At 57.7% G+C, this 18,227-nt stretch overlaps 2 protein-coding genes across 2 annotated transcripts; both read right to left on the reverse strand.

The window, feature by feature from the left end:
- Positions 1-227: 227 nt before the first annotated feature.
- Positions 228-1,586, reverse strand: LOC130149300 (collagen alpha-1(I) chain-like). The gene is given in 3 exon segments (XM_056338787.1): positions 228-701; positions 703-821; positions 1,359-1,586. Coding segments are annotated over 3 exon segments (645 nt in total). The 5' UTR covers positions 1,411-1,586.
- A 13,473-nt stretch (positions 1,587-15,059) lies between these two features.
- On the reverse strand, positions 15,060-16,485 carry LOC130149307 (collagen alpha-1(I) chain-like). Its single transcript, XM_056338795.1, has 2 exons — positions 16,281-16,485; positions 15,060-15,652 (listed from the first exon to the last, which is right to left on the reverse strand). The coding sequence occupies exons 1-2, from the start codon at positions 16,330-16,332 to the stop codon at positions 15,060-15,062; spliced, it is 645 nt and encodes a 214-aa protein (XP_056194770.1). The 5' UTR covers positions 16,333-16,485.
- Positions 16,486-18,227: the final 1,742 nt, after the last annotated feature.

The raw sequence follows: 18,227 nt of genomic DNA on the forward strand, positions 1-18,227 counted from the left end.
CCTAAAAGTCATGAAGAGCTCAGCATCCTTGGCAAGAGGAGAAGCAGCCTGAGGTGGCCTGGATGGGAATCGGTCCCCTCTGGGAAGGCGTTGCGGGACAATGCCGGCAGGCCTTTTCAGACAGGCCAGGGGACGCCACGGTACCCGCAAGGCTCTGACCCCGTGCTGGGCAAGCACGAGCGCGTGGTGGGAAACACGCTGCGCCCCGCTGCCTTGCACAGACCCTCTCAGGCTCCCCGTGCAGCGCGGCCCAAGCGCGGCTGTTTGCTGCCTCGGAGCACCGATGCGCAGCAGCCCTCAAGGAGGAGAGGTGCTGAGCCCGGGCAGCGACTGCAAGGGGCACCCGCTGATCCCGGTGCCGGTGCCGGTGCCGCAGGCGGTGGCGGGAAGCGCCCGCGGCCGGGCGGGCCGAGGCGGCAGCGCCCCCTGGCGGGCCCGGCCGGGGCTGTCCCCCCGCCCCCGACACACACGCCCGGCCCCGGCCGCCGAGGTTCGTGCCCGGCCGCAGCCCCGGCTCCGAGCCCCGTGTCTCCCACGGCGCAGTAATACACCGCCGCGTCCCTGCGCCGGGGCCGGGCGAGCCACAGGGCGCTGGACCGGCGGTCTGCCGCCACCGACATCCGCCCCGGAGGGTCCTGCACCTCTCTGGACCCTTTGAGACCGCTCGTGATGAATGCGGGGCCTCGGCCCGGGAGCTGGCGGGTACCAGTAGATTAAGTCTGTTGTCAATATGCTGGGGTGTGAGCAGCTGATGGCGATGCCGGTGTCCTCGGTGGTCTCTGCCGACGGCTCCTGCTGCACCTGGGCTCTGCCCACAGCCACTGCCGAGGAGAAAAAGAAGGGGGAATCCTCAAAACCTGCTTTGTGCCCTGCCCCGCCTGCCGTTCGCCATGGCAAATCCCAGCCAGGAACGTTCGGGCATGGGGGGGGGAGAAGAGTTTCCAGAGGATGTCTAGCGGTGCATTAACGGAGGTGTCCGTTAACGGCTGGCAGACATACGAACGCGAGAGTGACAGGTGGAGTCACTGGAGAAAAACAGGGACAAAGGGAAGGAGCCCGAGGGGAAGCAGCAGCGGGGAAGCAGCAGCGGGGAAGGAGCCCGAGGGGAAGCAGCAGCGGGGAAGGAGCGGCTGCAGGCGCTCCGCGGCAGAAGGCGGAGGGAAGGAGGCAGCGGGCAGGGCTGGACAGCGAGAGCACGGCGAGTTTCCGCAGGGAAGGCGGGATGGCAGCAGAGGGAGGGAGGGACGCGAGCCCGGCGCGGCGGCAGGGCTCCGTGCAGAAGCCCGAGGGGACGGCAGCCCCGCGGGGGCCCCCGCAGGCCGAGCCCCGGCCCGCCCCCCGCCGCCAGCCCCGCGCACCCAGCAGCAGCGCGGCCAGCCCCGCCAGCCCTGCGCCCCGGCCCCGCCGCATGCCGCCGCTCCGCCGCCCGCGCCTCGCTGCCCCGCGCCAGCCCCGGCTCTGGGCGGCGGCCGCGGCGCCTCCTCTCCGCCGCCTCCTCTGCTCCGCGCCGCCGCCAGCTCCGCCCCGGGGCTGAGCCCGGCGCCGGCGCCGCTCGGGGGCTCGCCGCAGCCTGGGGCAGCAGCGGGGCCTCGGCCCGGGAGATGGAGCAGCTTCCAGAGCTGCCTCCCCGCTCCGGGGCTGGAAGCGGCAGCCCCCGCTGCCCTGCGGGTGCCGGGGAGCAGCCTCAGAGCCTGCCTTCTGCTGCCTCTGCAGCCCACTTGGGTCATAGAGAAGGTGTGCGAGAAGATGCCGCTCCAGCTGTTGCCCAGCAGTGCTGAGAAAAGGGGAGCAATCGACTCTCGGCCTCTTGGCAATGCTTTGTCTGAGGCGGCCGAGGATTCCCTTGGAACTCCTTGGCGCAGGGGCACAGTACTGGCTCATGGCCAGCTTGGTGTCTACCAGAAGCCCAGTTTGTTCTCTGCACAGGACTGCTTTCTATGGGTGACCCCGGGCTGCCCTGGTGCGTGGTGCTGTTCTTCCAAGGACAGGAGTTTTTCCCTTTCCCTTGTTTCCCTTGTTTCCCGCCCGCATCCCCACCGGGAGCTCTGAGAGAGCAGAGCTGCAGGAAACGACTCTGCCAGGGGAACCCAGAACGAGAAAGGGAGGAGAGAATTCTTGTTCTTAGCATGCCTGAAATGCCTGTGCTGTGCTCCTGCTTCCTCCAGCAGTGGCACCTGTTGCTCCTGCACTCAGCAGCTTCTGCCTTGCCAGGGTGGAGGGGCGACAGACCTGCAGCTGGGGACCAACCTCTCTGACACATCCTCCCATGCAATGTCGTGGGAGTCTCTCCTTCCCTGATGCCTGTGTCCTCTCTCTCACAGCACAAGGCCTTGGTGGGGTTGGCCTGTCCTAGCGCCTTCACGGTGCCTAGCGCCAAGCTCCTGTCAGCACAGCCCAAGGCTGCAGCTCTTACAAACATCATCTTCAACACCCCCAAGCCCTGCAGACACCAACTGTCCCACTCAGCCCCACAGGCACTGTGGACTTTCTCCTTCTATCCAAAAGAAGATCGGTACTCGAGGAAGCAACACAGGAAGCTTTGTGCCCCGCTGCTCAACCCCTCTTATAAATCAGCTTCTGCCAAGCTCACCCAACACCACACAGCCTTTCCCGATGACCGTAACCCTGCCAATTTCCCTTTCCTCCAAACCAGCTGGATCTCCAGCTGTCCTGCCCTTACTTCCAGTCCCATCAAACAAACCTGCCAAACTGTTTCTGCTCTTCCCATAGCATGATGTAGGCTGGACAGGGCCGGTCAGGGCTGTGTCCAGACGAGTCTTGAAAACGTCCAAGGCCAGAGCCTGCACAACATTTGTGGACAGTGCATTCCAGTCCTTGAGCTTTTTCAGGGTCAAAAAGAACTGGAAAATAAGGTCCTCACACGTCAGTAGAATTCCGCAGGTTCCAAACTGTGTGGCCTCTCGGCCTACCGGCACCGTGCACTTGGAGAAGAGCCTGGCTTCATCTTCTCCACGTGCTCAGAGCACGTAGCTGTAGACACCCATAAGGTCTCCCTTTGAGCCTTCTTTTGCTAAGGCCTCGTTCCCTCAGGCCCTGAGTGCATCATGCCCTCAAGCTCCCTGCCTGCCTTGGGGCCTCCCGCTGGACTCCCTCCAACACGCCTGTACCTTGCCTGCACACCGAGGAGCCCCAGCCTGAACGCAGGAGCCCAGGCATGGTCTCAGGAGTGCCAAAGAGAGGAGAAGGATGACTTCCCTGCCTGTGCTGGCTCCGCTTTTGCTGGCATCTCAGAGCGCAGTAGGTGTGCTTTGCCACAAGGGCACACTGCTGACTCACCTGCAGCCACTGGCCACCAGGCATCCCCTGCCTCCCCAGCTGCCTGACCTCCAACCTGTGTCTACAGCACGGTCCCAGCGCCCTCCAGAAGCTGAAAGGTGCCTCTCCCCGGAGGAAGTGCTCGATCATGGCTCAGGCCTTTGGAGAACAATCCTCTTCTGGTGTGTCCTACCTGCATGGTCGCTTCTGGTGGAACTGCAGCGTAAATTCCTTCTGCCTGTGATCTGTCAAGCCAGAAAGGTATTTCAGCATTGCCTGGCTCCGTGTCCGCCGTATCTATCCGTTTGTCAGCTTTGGCACTGGGCTCATGCTCCACCTCGCTTTCTATAAGCTGCCAAAGGCTGATCCATGCATCTGAACAGGGTGAGATTGCAGGCTCAGGGTTCAGCCAACCCCCAGGTGCAAGGCAAGGAGGGGATCTTCCCTCCTTGGGCTCATTTGGCCAGGAATTAAGTCACGAGCATGATCATGCCTCCTGCCTAGAACCATTCTCTCCAACGGCAGCTCTCGGTGGATGCTGGGGGGAGCCTAGGAGCAAGACAAGTAGGTTCCTTCTGCTGAGGATTCACTCCTGTGTTCCAAGCCCCTGGGCTTGGACTTGGCTGAAAAAGTCGCCCCCATACCAATCTCCACAGCTTTCCTCACTGGCACAGAGGCTGGGGAGGCACACGCCCAGCCTAACCACAACCCACAGCACCATGTTGCCCTGTGCTTTACAGCCAGGCTTCATCCATCCCTCCAAGTACCCACCTGGAGAACCCCTGGCGGCCTGTGCTGCCCTGGGCTCCAGGACACCACCGCTGAGGCAAGCGTGCTGGCTGGCCGCTTTGAACCGCATGCAAAGAATGCCTGGAGAAGGGATCCTTTACCACCGGTTCACGGCGAGGGCCTCTGCCACTGCACAAACCAGGTTTTCCTCTGTGCATCAGAAGCCCAAGAACGTCGACTCTGAACAGCTGAGTGCTGTTCAGAGCCGTGCAGGCTTCCTCTCCACCACAGACCTTGTGCTCAGGAATTGGCTGCAGTGCTGGGGGAAGAGGATTCTCTTACCTGTAAATCTCATCCCTTCTGGGAGATGGAATTGTCTCTTGGCAGCCACCACAGCCTCATATCCTATTTCCTCCACGAAAACCCCGATGTCTTGACAGAAATGTACAAGTGGAAGGATGGAAATCCCTACACCCCTGTCCTCCACCGAGAGGGGATTATGGCTAATGAAGCACATACAAGCATAGCAAAAATGTGAAAAGGCCAACACCATTATAAGGGCGTTTCTGTTGCATGCCTGGCAAGTAAGGCCTTTTGCCAAAGCCCTGCCAGAGCGCTGCTACTGGCTCTTGGCACGACCTCTAGCTTGCTTGCCCAACGGAGACCATGGAAAGATAGAAAAGGGGCACAGGACCCACCCAAGTTTTAGACCTCAAACTAAGGGCATTGCTGCCAGCGGTTGTCCTTTCCAATGGAGATTTAAATCATGCTGCAGCTCTTCTGTGCAGAAGACGGGCACTGAGCTGTCTCAGGCTGCGCTTCTCATTTCAATGCTGTGGCCTGGTTCTATGCCTCATGTGTCTTCACCTACACGGGAGCCCCCGAGAAAAGGTCACTAGGCAGAGTAGCGGCTGTTCTCTGCGTGGTTCTTCCTCTTCTGCTCAACACCTTGGTTTACACCCTAAGAAAGGAGGATGTGAAAGCTGCTCTGAGCAGGGTCAAGAGCTGGCATTTCTTCACATGAGGGAAACAACCAGCAGGGTGCCATCACCCTCACCCCCACATCACCGTAGGTCAGGGAGTTGGTGATCCAGGTATCCTGAGGAGGCCCTGGCCTCTGCTGTGCCCTGCTACAAGCAGAGCCTGGCCTTCAGGCCCGTGTTGTTCTGCACAGATCCCTTGGCCAGGGGACAAACTCAGCCCGTCCATTGCAGCCGATGAGCTTTCAGGCAGCTTCGGCTTGGTGCCAGTGATTGCACTGCCCTTGTGTCCTTGCCTCTATCTGAAGTGCAGCAGGAAGGTCTCATGTGAACATGGCTTCTGTTTCGCAGCAGAAATGCTGAATAGAGCTGTTTTATTTCATGACAATCGTCTTAGAGTTTGACTGACCAAGAAGGGGTGACCTTTTCATGGGCAGGACGAGCGTGGTGTGCTGTGCCCTGACTGGAGCCACCTATTTGACAGCACGTAGCTTAGGGCTCCCAGCGTCTGAAGGACATAGGATTATCTGTACTGCCATCTCTTTCTTCAGTGGCATTCTCTGGGATAAGAAATGGCCATTTACAGAGTCTGGGTGCCTTTCCACTGGGAATCAAACCAGCAGCTCCTGGTGCAAAACGTTTGGTGCAGCTGGCAGGTCCCCGTGGGAAATGCCTTTGCAGGGGAAGGACAGTGATTTAAAGAATCACTCTAGCAATATATGAGCAAGCGCAGGTTATCTTTATTTGGCAGCGGTGGGTGCATGGGGGATCGCTCCACCAAAGTCATGCACAGCAAGGGAACCTTTCAGCCCCTTCTTTATACAAGTCACTCATGTCTATTCATTAACTTTCCATGAACTCATTAACATATTTCACACCTGGACAATTAGCACAACATTCCCTCTGTCACCCATTCAAGGATTTAGTACATCTTCAAGTTAACAATATTAAGATATCTCATGCCTGGACAATTTAGCACCCTCCCTGTGTCACCCATTCAAGGATTTAGTACACCCTCAAGTTAACAATAAGGGTCTCCTCAGACAAACATGAGCACATGTTCTTTAAATAAATCGTATATGGCCCATTATTCAATAGTGAAGCAGAGACAGAGCAAATGCCCGACTGGGCCCGCGCACACAGCCATGGAAGGCTGTTACGGGACACGTGGCCTAGGTGGTTTTCCTGGTGAAGCGGGAAGTGAGGAGGGATTATCGGAATGTCCCAGCCCCCCTGAACAATTAACTTGTTTCAGGCAGCGTGGGCCCGCACAAGGAAAAGGCAAGGAGAACCTGTGCTGTGTTGGTTGTGGCATCCGTGCTGGAGGTGGACGTGGGGATGTTCGGAGCTGAAGCAGCAGCCCCAGGTGAGATGCAGGCGCGGTAGCTCAAACGCATCTGGGCAGCACATGGTGGTGTGGGAGCAGGGGGCACACGGGGTGGCATCCCTCCTCACCTGCAAACCAGCCCAGGGAAGGGGTGTCCCCTCTTCAGCCCTGGGGCAGGGACAGGGCTGGCCAGGGGCGGGAATGAACACAGCCCTTGAGTTCTGCTTGTGACACTGCGGAGCCAGCACAACACTCACCATGTTACGGCTCTGCTGGATACTGGGGCAGAAGTAACCCTAATTCATGGCAATCTGCACCATCACCCCAAGACGAAAGCAATGACCGGTAACACAGTTGGGAAGGGGCTGTTGGGGGCAGAGGCAGAAGAGTTGTCTCCAAAAGTCTTTCTAACCTTGCAGCCAGGAGGAAACGAGCTACTTACAAGTTGGGGTGGGCTTCCAGAGTGCCCTGCTACATATCACAGGCCGCGATCCCTTAGCAGGAAAGGCTTTCCATATCCAGCGGGGGAAAATATTCCTCCCACATCCACCCAGCTCACAGCGGGGAGGACTTTGCCCCCCACATTATGCAGCCCCCTCCCTCCAGGACAGTAGCCTCAGAGCAGGACTGGCTGCCTTCAGGGCTTGCTGACAGGTCTCCACCAAGCCAAACACTCCTAGAGCCTGGGGTTATCCAGCAGGGGCATTTGCCTTTCAGTAACCCGGGCTGGCCTGTAAAGCAAGCGACTGGGTCCTGGTGTAGGACTGTAGGTCCCTGGCTTTTGGGCATGGTACAAAATGTTTTAACCAGAATGTATAAGCTAATGAACAATACTATATGGACATACGGTTTTGTTTAATAATCTGCACATCTTCTTGAAGAAAGAGAACATCCACATACTTTTGATTCAGGATGTGCCATGCAAAGAACTATCAAGGATAATTAGCTGAGGCAATTGCTGCTTGGGACAAGGTGACTCTGCAGAAGAATTACATCCAGGAAAGTTGTACCTCATCCTTGTTGCACAGGTAGCAAGAGATTTGTCCTTAAGCAAACTGCCTTCATTATAATACTATAACTCACAGCCCTTACACCAGATGCCTCGGCCCACAAAGACACCCTTCCTCAACGAGCATGTGTAGTTGACCAGTAAGATTGTGTAACCGTTAAGTAGATTACCCTCCACTCAGTGTTAGAGGGTTGGAAATTAACAAATTCATATTCATCTACTCTGACTGTGGAAACTACCAAGTTGTGCGAGTTCACTCACCACTGAAAGCTAGAGGAACTTTTTATTAAAAGCAGTATCTCGTAGACTTACATTACTCCCTCCTCTGGGAGGCAGTCCTTGACAAAGTTCTCCAAATGGGTCCTTCCCATGCACTGCCATTCTTCATAAAGTCCTTTCCACGGTCTGCAGTCCTTCAGGAATGGATTGTTCCAGTCTGGGTCCCCCCTGCTGTACAGGTCCTGCTAGAAAAATGTCTCCTCCGTAGGCTCCTCTCTGTGGGCCGCAGTTTCTCTGAGGAGCCTCCTCCAGCACAGGGTTCTCTATGCTCTGCAGCTTCCTTCAGGGCATCTCCACCTGTTGTGGCATGAGGTCCTCCGTGGGCTGCAGGGTGGGTATGTGCTGCATCATAGTCCTCCGTGGGTTGGCACAAGACAAGCTGTGTCACCAGTGTCTTCTCCATGGCTGCAGGGGAGTATCTGCTCTGGCACTTCAGGCACCGGCTCCCCCTCCTTCCTCAAAGACCTCGGTGCCTGCCAAGTTGTTTCTCTCACATTTTCTGACTCTTCTCTCGCAGGTGATGCACAGCACCTTTTACCCCTTCTTGCATATGTTATCAGAGAGGCGCTGCCAGCGCTGCTGATTAGCTCTGCTTTGGCCAGCAGCAGGACCGCCTTGGAGCCGGCTGTCATTGGCTCTGTCTATGGCTCTGACATGGGGGCAGCTTCTGGCAGCTTCTCGCAGAAGCCATCCCTGCAGCCCGTCCGCTACCACAGCCTTAGGTGAAACACGTGCACTGTCATTACCCTGGTGTGATTATGTGCAAAACCTGTTTTGTGTCTGCAGGATAAAGCCAGCCAGCTCAAGGCGCACAGAGGAGGCTGCTGGCAGCTCCCTCTTGCTACGGGCAATTACCGCACCCGCACCTGCAGGCAAAACAGCAGCAGAGCAAAGGCCAGCACATCAATTAAAACAGGGGAAAAATAACAAGAATGCGTGAGCATTCGCAGGGCAGCCAAACCATTTGCTCAGCTGCTCTGTAAATTAATGTTGCTCCTGCCTTTCTCTGCCTTTACAAGAGAGGGTATTTGCCTTCACGTGAGCCTAGAGACAGGCTCACTGCTACATCACTTCTGATGCCCCAGCCTCAGCGTCTGCGGCCCAAGGGGAGTCTGGCTTGTCCCAGACACACCCCTTCTGCGGCCACATGAGTGTGTCACTGTGGAACTGCTCCCTCTGCAAGGGCAGGGGCTGGTCCCAGACCCCTGAGGAGATCACCAAGGTCAGGCGGGAGCTGCTACCACTGAGGGATTTAATGTTTCTTTTCCTTTCTTTTCCTGGTACCATGGGAATTCTTTGGGTGGCTGCAGCAAAGGGGATGTTCTCCAGCTTTGCATTATCCTCCACACATAGGCTTGAGATGTGGACAGGCTCGATATCTGGAAGGGCCTTGAAAACGTCCACTCTGCGGTGCTTTCTTGAGCGCTTCTCATCATCAAAGAGCCTGGATCCAGACGCAGCTGCACAAGTCACACAGGCCTGTGCCTCACAGCAGTACAGGCTGGGGAGGCAGAGGCCCAGCCTCACCACAGCCCCCAGGTGCTGCTGCTGAGTAGGCTGAGCTCAGAGCTCCAGGCAAGCAGTGGCAGGGAGGGATGTGCCCCTCACAGCACCGCCCATGTTTCTATGCGCTGCTGCGTGCTGTGGGCACCACTGTGGGCTCAGTGCACAGAAATAGGCAGCGCTGTCCTGGAGCTCAGCATCCCGCACATGCAGAACCACCTGGGAGGTCTCCACAGACAGTGAAGACGAGAACCTCCCTGAATCCACCTGCGGTTTCCATTTGTGCACTCCCTGCAGCAGCATCTGAGGGGACTGTGTCTGGCGCTGCTGGTACCAGAAGATGTAGGGATTGGTAAAACTGGTGGAGAAATTGCAGCGCAGAGCTGTGCTGTGTCCTCTCTGGATGGTCATTTCTGCAGGGAACTGGAGCACAGAGTCCTTTTGGGCATGACCTGTAAAGCCAGAAACTTCTTTCAGCCTTGCTTGCCTGTGCACCAGTCCATCTGTCACTTCCTGGGCTTGCTCACTGTCCCCGCTCTCCATCTCACTTTTCCCAGGCTCTGAGATGCTGAGCTGCTTGTCCCTGCACCCTTCTTTCTGCAGCTGCTTGCCACTCCTCACCGCCCAGATCATCCTGCTTTCCAGCAGTGCGCACATGTCTTTCCAGCCACTCTTTCTCTCCGTATCTGCCTCTGAGCTATGTTAACTGCTGCTGTCTCCTTCAGCAGCAGCAGCCATGAGCTGTCCTTCTCCCACCTCTGACTGTATCTTCTTGCTAGCGAAGCTCCTCCATATGACACACCACGTCCTCTGCCCTTGCCCTGTCCCTGTACAGCATTTCAGCTCTCCTTGACTCTAGTTAGCCTTCTCTGTTTGTCCCCCGAGGTTTAGAGACAGCCCTGCAGAGGCTGGTAACCTTTTCTCCAGCACACCTAGGAGAGAAGCTCCTAGATGCCACACAGCTCCGTTCCCCAGCATCTTCCCTCTTTCAGGCTTGGACTGTATTAGCAGCACACTCAAGAATGCTCGGTACCTGCAAATGCAGGGTAAAGTCTTGTCCTTCCTCTTATGCTCGTTACTCCTGACATCTCCCACATTATTTGCCATACCCACCTGCAGCCCCGGCTCTCCCTACAGAAACACTCCCTGATCCCCCAGGCCGTCAGGACTGACACCTCCGTGCTTCCACCACCAGCTGCGCAAACTCTTGCCTCGTTCACCCCAGCCTGGAAGTGGCATCTCACCAAAGGCTGCCAGTCCCGCCAGGGCTGCCAGCACAATCAGGGCCATGTCACGCTCTCCCTTCACGGGGTGTGCAGGCACCTGCCAGCCGGAGGGACCTGATGCTTGCAACTTCACCTCTTCCTCTGCCTCTGCCCGATCAAAGAGGCCTCCAAACCACAGCCCAGAGGGCGGAGCAAAACTCTCTCCCTGCTGCTCCAGGCAGGCCTCGTTGCACCTGTCCCCCAGCCTCTACCACCAGAACGTTCTCCAGAGCCTCGTGGTGTAGGTACCGTCCATCAGAGGGAATGGCATCCCTGGTGATCTTCTCCTGGCATCGGACCCAGGTGTCGCACACTCTCCCTTCCCCTCTGGCCGTGGAGCAGGAACCTGAAGAGAAACATCTCTGTAAAGAGCATCTGCTGCAGAAACCAGCCGCACAGGGACAGGCACGCTCCCGCACTCTGGCAGGGGGAGGACACTGCCACACAGCTCTCCGTTGTACAGGCAGTCCCCCTGTGTCCCTTCACCTGCCCACATTAGCCACAGGCGCCAGGTGCTTGTCCCACCCTGGGCCCCAGAACCGCTATCCCCAGGCAAGCCAAAGGGCTGCTCGGTTTTACTGCCTCCTGCTCCTGGAGCAGGGCTCCTCTGCCACTTCTCACCCAGGGCCCTTGGCTCACACAGCTGGCAGGGACTGCAGAAAACAGCTGGCGAGCGCAGCAGCCCCCATTCACAACCCCGCTCCCACAAGGCCTTCAGGGTCCTGCTGCTCAGCCGAGGCCGTGGCAGAAGGACGGTGGGCTGCCCTCTGCTCTCCAATGTCTGCAAACCTGCCAGGGGCTCCTGGTAATGCACTGTAGCTGCCACCACAGTCCCCAGCTGAGGCAGGACGAAGGGCTGAACCTTTCCCCTCTGCCTCTCAAGCCTGTGCACATGAACTTTCACAGCTGCGTCAGCTCCTGCAGCCGCACCAGCCTCGCTGGGGACTGGCTGGGACCAGGAGCCAACTTTGACATCTAGATGAACACGCCAACCAAATGTTTTATATATATATATATATATATATATCTGTATTTAGTATCCAATCATTGGTAAAATATGCATGATCATTAGTGAAAGATGTAGCTTAGATAGAATATAATCATTTGCAAAGATGGAGTGCATCCTTCCTTGCTTGGAGGCAGGTGGTCAAGGCTGTGAAACCAGATATATGGCCTTCTATGGAAACCGGTGGTTAAAATCAAGTAGGTAAGGGAGGCTCCCTTGGTTCCTCCTGGTAGCCCGGGCCAGGCTTTGGTGGGATCTGTGGGAGGAGTGTGAAACCAGATGTCTCTGCATTTGAAATCAGGTGATCTTGTTTATTCAACACTATAAGAGCTGGACCCTCTGACAGTGACTTTGGAGACCTCACCTACGAGTGGATGCCCTGTGTAGGACCTCCCAAATGCCGGGACAGGCTCTCCAAATCCTCACTGTAACCAGGGCTCCCAGCAGCTGTGGACCCGGATGACGGTAAAGTATTAAGGCAGTTGGTGATGTATCTTTCTTAACCGCTGTAGCCTGTCATAGGCAGCAGTGATTAGGTGCATTGCCTTGTTTTATTCTTGCTGTATCCTTTCACTTACTACTTGTTTCACTTCCTATTCTATTTTTTAAAATGTAAGTAAAGATAAACTCACTTCTTTAACTAGGGGTCTATTTCCTTTGTACTGACCCGGTCTATGGCAAAACACCTCTCTGCAGGAGGCCTTCCCACAGCAGCAGGAGCAGGCTGGAAGTGGACTGTGAAGCTGGGGCAGCCAGTTTGTAATTGTGTGCCTGAGCCAACGTTACAAAGGTACCAGCAAGAAACCACTTCTCCTTGTGGATTCAAAGCAATGGCTTGCCCCCAGGCTGTCTCAGTTGTGACTTTCTGTTCTAACAGGGCCTGGCTATGTTAGTGGGGTGGAAGAGATCCCCAGCCCCTGCCTGCTGAGCAGCAGCAATGCCCGGCTCATGTGGCAGGAGGACCTCTGCTGCCTGCCTCCCTGTGCTGACCCAAGAGGAGTCGCTCCTCGCCAGGGACCACGACTGAAGGGCAATGTTTTATCAGGGCATTTCACTTGCATGTCTGAAATCCTTTTTCCCTAGCTGTGCTACAAGGAACCATCACCTGCAGCAGCACAGCTGCACTTCCTAACCCAACCACAGTAAACCTTGTAACAAGCTGGAGTTCCTTCTTAATGAGGATAGCACCTGCAATGGTCCTTGTAGAAGAGGGAGGGATGGCATTTCTCCATACAGACGAGTAAGCCATTTGGCCACAGCACCGCCAAAGCGCTGCTCCTGGCCCTTGGCATGCCCCCTGGTTTGCCTGCCCAACCGAGGAGATCTTGGACATGGAGGAAACGGGTACAGAATCCATGCAGGTTTTACAGTCCAAACTAAGGGCGCTGCTGCCAGAGGTTCTGGGGTTTTTTGATGGTGATTTAAACCACCTACTGATGGAGCTGCCATGGTTCTTTACACCTCTCTTACTCCCCTGCTGATTGCCTTGATTTATACCCTGAGAACTCAGGATGTCCCAGCTGCTACTATCTGCTGATTTGCAATCAACTTCTGTCCGGCTTGCGGTGGTTCACAGTAGCAATGATGTCAGATCTGTTTCCAATGGAAGAAAATGCTCTAAAAGCATGACCAACCGCAATGGAGTAATCCTTCTGTGGACGCGATCTGCACAGTGTCCTGTGCCCTGGCTGTGGCCTGCTGATGTAAGGGGGAGTTTGTGAGCATTGTGGACTGTCTGAGAAGGGCATATATGACTGTTAATTGAAAACACTTGATTCACAGAGGTGAGGAGTGGAATGTATTTGGTTTATGGGGCAAGGTTATGGTAGCAGGGGGGCTGCCGGGGTGGCTTCTGTGAGAAGGTGCCAGTCAGTGCCACCCCATGTTGTTCAGAGCCAGTTTCAGGTGGCTACAAGACGGACCTGCCACTGACCAAAGCTGGGCCAGTCAGTGACGGTGGTGGTGCCTCCACAATAATACATTTAAGAAGGTTGAAAAAGTGGTGCACAAGAGCATGTGGGAGAGAGGAATGAGAATATGGGAGAGAAACAACTCTGCAGGCACTGAAGTCAGCAAAGAAGGAGGAGGGGATGAGGTGCTCCAGGTTCATGTGTGGCTCATGACACAGGTTGTCCCTGATGAGCTGGTGATGCAACTTGTCCCCCTGCAGCCCATGGAGGTTAAGGGTGGGGCAGACATCCACCTGCAGCCCATGGAGGAGCCCATGCCACAGCAGGTGGATGTGCCCTGAAGGAAGCTGTGACCCCATGGAGATCCCATCATGGAGCAGGCTTCTGGCAAGATCTGTGGCCCCACGGGGGATCCACGCTGTAGCAGTTTGGGAAGAACTGCAGCCCACGGAAAGGACTCGTGTTGGAGAAGGACAGTCTCCCACGGGAGGGACCCCACACCGCAGCAGGGAAAGAGCATGAGGAGGAAGAGGCGGCAGAGGGAATGAGTTATGAACTGACTGCAGCACCCATTGCACATCCTCCTGTGTTCCTCTGGGGGAGGAAGTAGGGACGTCAGGACGGAAGGTGAGCCCAGGCATAAGGAAGTGTTGCAGGGAAGGTGTTTTAAAATTTATTCTCATTTCTCATTCTCCTACTCTGATTTGATTGGCAAGAAATTAATTTCTCCAAGCTGAGCCTGTTTGCCTGTGACACCAACTGCTGGGTCAAAATTTCCCTGTCCTTGCCACAAACCATGAGCCTTCTTATTTTTCCATCCTGGTGAGTAGTGGGAGTGATAGAGCAGAGTGGGGGAGACGTTGCAGCCAGGCAAGGTCAACCCATCCCCAACACGCCATGCTCATGCTGGCCCAGTACAGCAGTAGAAATGGTCTAACAACCTTCCTGGTGCAGAAGGGACATTGCAGCAGCAGAGCCACCTGGGAGGAGGTGACCAAAAAGCCCACTGCCCACACTCCCGGCGCTGGCAGGGAGCAGAGCTTCTTTGTCATGACAGTGCTTTTTGCCAAGCACTTTGCGTATGGTGACACCATGACTGAAGGCCATGGCTGAGAGGATCGGGAACTCAGGCATAGCCAGGAAGAAGCAGGAAAATAACAGCAGGAGACACAAAGGATTGTTCTGTTGGCAAGGGATCTTGGGGACAGCATCTGGGGGACGATGGTGGTGACACAGCAGATCTCCAGGAAGGAAAGCCTGACAGGAAGAAATGCACAAGGATCTGCAGGGAATTGCCTGATTTGAATGCCCAGGGAGCTTGTTAGTGTTAATAACAACTCCAAGCTGAGATCTTTGTGTGCGTCCTTGGGATGGGGAAAATTACCGGGTGGAAGCTGCTGCTGTGTTTGCCCAAGGCAGCCAGGCAAAGGTGAGACACCCACTAAGCTGAGCATCGTGCTGGAGCATTTGTGTTCGCTTTATTCTTGACATCGTGAACTCCCTGTGCCATGGCAGCACTTGGAGGACCTAGAGGTGTCACTTGGCCTTCCTAAAAGTCACGAAGAGCTCAGCATCCTTGGCAAGAGGAGAAGCAGCCTGAGGTGGCCTGGATGGGAATCGGTCCCCTCTGGGAAGGAGTTGCGGGACAATGCCGGCAGGCCTTTTCAGACAGGCCAGGGGACGCCACGGTACCCGCAAGGCTCTGACCCCGTGCTGGGCAAGCACGAGCGCGTGGTGGGAAACACGCTGCGCCCCGCTGCCTTGCACAGACCCTCTCAGGCTCCCCGTGCAGCGCGGCCCAAGCGCGGCTGTTTGCTGCCTCGGAGCACCGATGCGCAGCAGCCCTCGAGGAGGAGAGGTGCTGAGCCCGGGCAGCGACTGCAAGGGGCACCCGCTGATCCCGGTGCCGGTGCCGGTGCCGCAGGCGGTGGCGGGAAGCGCCCGCGGCCGGGCGGGCCGAGGCGGCAGCGCCCCCTGGCGGGCCCGGCCGGGGCTGTCCCCCCGCCCCCGACACACACGCCCGGCCCCGGCCGCCGAGGTTCGTGCCCGGCCGCAGCCCCGGCTCCGAGCCCCGTGTCTCCCACGGCGCAGTAATACACCGCCGCGTCCCTGCGCCGGGGCCGGGCGAGCCACAGGGCGCTGGACCGGCGGTCTGTCGCCACCGACATCCGCCCCGGAGGGTCCTGCACCTCTCTGGACCCTTTGTAACCGCTCGTGATGAATGCGGGGCCTCGGCCCGGGAGCTGGCGGTACCACTGGATTAAGTCTCCTGTCCCTGTGCTGGGGTGTGAGCAGTTGATGGCGATGCCGGTGTCCTCGGTGGTCTCTGCCGACGGCTCCTGCTGCACCTGGGCTCTGCCCACAGCCACTGCCGAGGAGAAAAAGAAGGGGGAATCCTCAAAACCTGCTTTGTGCCCTGCCCCGCCTGCCGTTCGCCATGGCAAATCCCAGCCAGGAACGTTCGGGCATGGGGGGGGGGAGAAGAGTTTCCAGAGGATGTCTAGCGGTGCATTAACGGAGGTGTCCGTTAACGGCTGGCAGACATACGAACGCGAGAGTGACAGGTGGAGTCACTGGAGAAAAACAGGGACAAAGGGAAGGAGCCCGAGGGGAAGCAGCAGCGGGGAAGCAGCAGCGGGGAAGGAGCCCGAGGGGAAGCAGCAGCGGGGAAGGAGCCCGAGGGGAAGGAGCCCGAGGGGACGGCAGCAGCGGGGAAGGAGCCCGAGGGGAAGGAGCCCGAGGGGAAGCAGCAGCGGGGAAGGAGCGGCTGCAGGCGCTCCGCGGCAGAAGGCGGAGGGAAGGAGGCAGCGGGCAGGGCTGGACAGCGAGAGCACGGCGAGTTTCCGCAGGGAAGGCGGGATGGCAGCAGAGGGAGGGAGGGACGCGAGCCCGGCGCGGCGGCAGGGCTCCGTGCAGAAGCCCGAGGGGACGGCAGCCCCGCGGGGGCCCCCCGCAGGCCGAGCCCCGGCCCGCCCCCCGCCGCCAGCCCCGCGCACCCAGCAGCAGCGCGGCCAGCCCCGCCAGCCCTGCGCCCCGGCCCCGCCGCATGCCGCCGCTCCGCCGCCCGCGCCTCGCTGCCCCGCGCCAGCCCCGGCTCTGGGCGGCGGCCGCGGCGCCTCCTCTCCGCCGCCTCCTCTGCTCCGCGCCGCCGCCAGCTCCGCCCCGGGGCTGAGCCCGGCGCCGGCGCCGCTCGGGGGCTCGCTGCAGCCTGGGGCAACAGCGGGGCCTCGGCCCGGGAGATGGAGCAGCTTCCAGAGCTGCCTCCCCGCTCCGGGGCTGGAAGCGGCAGCCCCCGCTGCCCTGCGGGTGCCGGGGAGCAGCCTCAGAGCCTGCCTTCTGCTGCCTCTGCAGCCCACTTGGGTCATAGAGAAGGTGTGCGAGAAGATGCCGCTCCAGCTGTTGCCCAGCAGTGCTGAGAAAAGGGGAGCAATCGCCTCTCTTGGCCTCTTGGCAATGCTTTGTCTGAGGCGGCCGAGGATTCCCTTGGAACTCCTTGGCGCAGGGGCACAGTACTGGCTCATGGCCAGCTTGGTGTCTACCAGAAGCCTAGTTTGTTCTCTGCACAGGACTGCTTTCTATGGGTGACCCCGGGCTGCCCTGGTGCGTGGTGCTGTTCTTCCAAGGACAGGAGTTTTTCCCTTTCCCTTGTTTCCCTTGTTTCCCGCCCGCGTCCCCACCGGGAGCTCTGAGAGAGCAGAGCTGCAGGAAACGACTCTGCCAGGGGAACCCAGAACGAGAAAGGGAGGAGAGAATTCTTGTTCTTAGCATGCCTGAAATGCCTGTGCTGTGCTCCTGCCTCCTCCAGCAGTGGCACCTGTTGCTCCTGCACTCAGCAGCTTCTGCCTTGCCAGGGTGGCGGGGCGACAGACCTGCAGCTGGGGACCAACCTCTCTGACACATCCTCCCATGCAATGTCGTGGGAGTCTCTCCTTCCCTGATGCCTGTGTCCTCTCTCTCACAGCACAAGGCCTTGGTGGGGTTGGCCTGTCCTAGCGCCTTCACGGTGCCTAGCGCCAAGCTCCTGTCAGCACAGCCCAAGGCTGCAGCTCTTACAAACATCATCTTCAACACCCCCAAGCCCTGCAGACACCAACTGTCCCACTCAGCCCCACAGGCACTGTGGACTTTCTCCTTCTATCCAAAAGAAGATCGGTACTCGAGGAAGCAACACATGAAGCTTTGTGCCCCGCTGCTCAACCCCTCTTATAAATCAGCTTCTGCCAAGCTCACCCAACACCACACAGCCTTTCCCGATGACCGTAACCCTGCCAATTTCCCTTTCCTCCAAACCAGCTGGATCTCCAGCTGTCCTGCCCTTACTTCCAGTCCCATCAAACAAACCTGCCAAACTGTTTCTGCTCTTCCCATAGCATGATGTAGGTTGGACAGGGCCGGTCAGGGTTGTGTCCAGACGAGTCTTGAAAACGTCCAAGGCCAGAGCCTGCACAACATTTATGGACAGTGCATTCCAGTCCTTGAGCTTTTTCAGGGTCAAAAAGAACTGGAAAATAAGGTCCTCACACGTCAGTAGAATTCCGCAGGTTCCAAACTGTGTCTGTGGCCTCTCGGCCTACCGGCACCGTGCACTTGGAGAAGAGCCTGGCTTCATCTTCTCCACGTGCTCAGAGCATGTAGCTGTAGACACCCATAAGGTCTCCCTTTTGTAGCTGTAGACACCCATAAGGTCTCCCTTTGAGCCTTCTTTTGCTAAGGCCTCGTTCCCTCAGGCTCTGAGTGCATCATGCCCTCAAGCTCCCTGCCTGCCTTGGGGCCTCCCGCTGGACTCCCTCCAACACGCCTGTACCTTGCCTGCACACCGAGGAGCCCCAGCCTGAACGCAGGAGCCCAGGCATGGTCTCAGGAGTGCCAAAGAGAGGAGAAGGATGACTTCCCTGCCTGTGCTGGCTCCGCTTTCGCTGGCATCTCAGAGCGCAGTAGGTGTG

Source organism: Falco biarmicus, chromosome 4 (genome assembly GCF_023638135.1).
Source record: "Falco biarmicus isolate bFalBia1 chromosome 4, bFalBia1.pri, whole genome shotgun sequence".
Classification (NCBI taxonomy): Eukaryota; Metazoa; Chordata; class Aves; order Falconiformes; family Falconidae; genus Falco; species Falco biarmicus.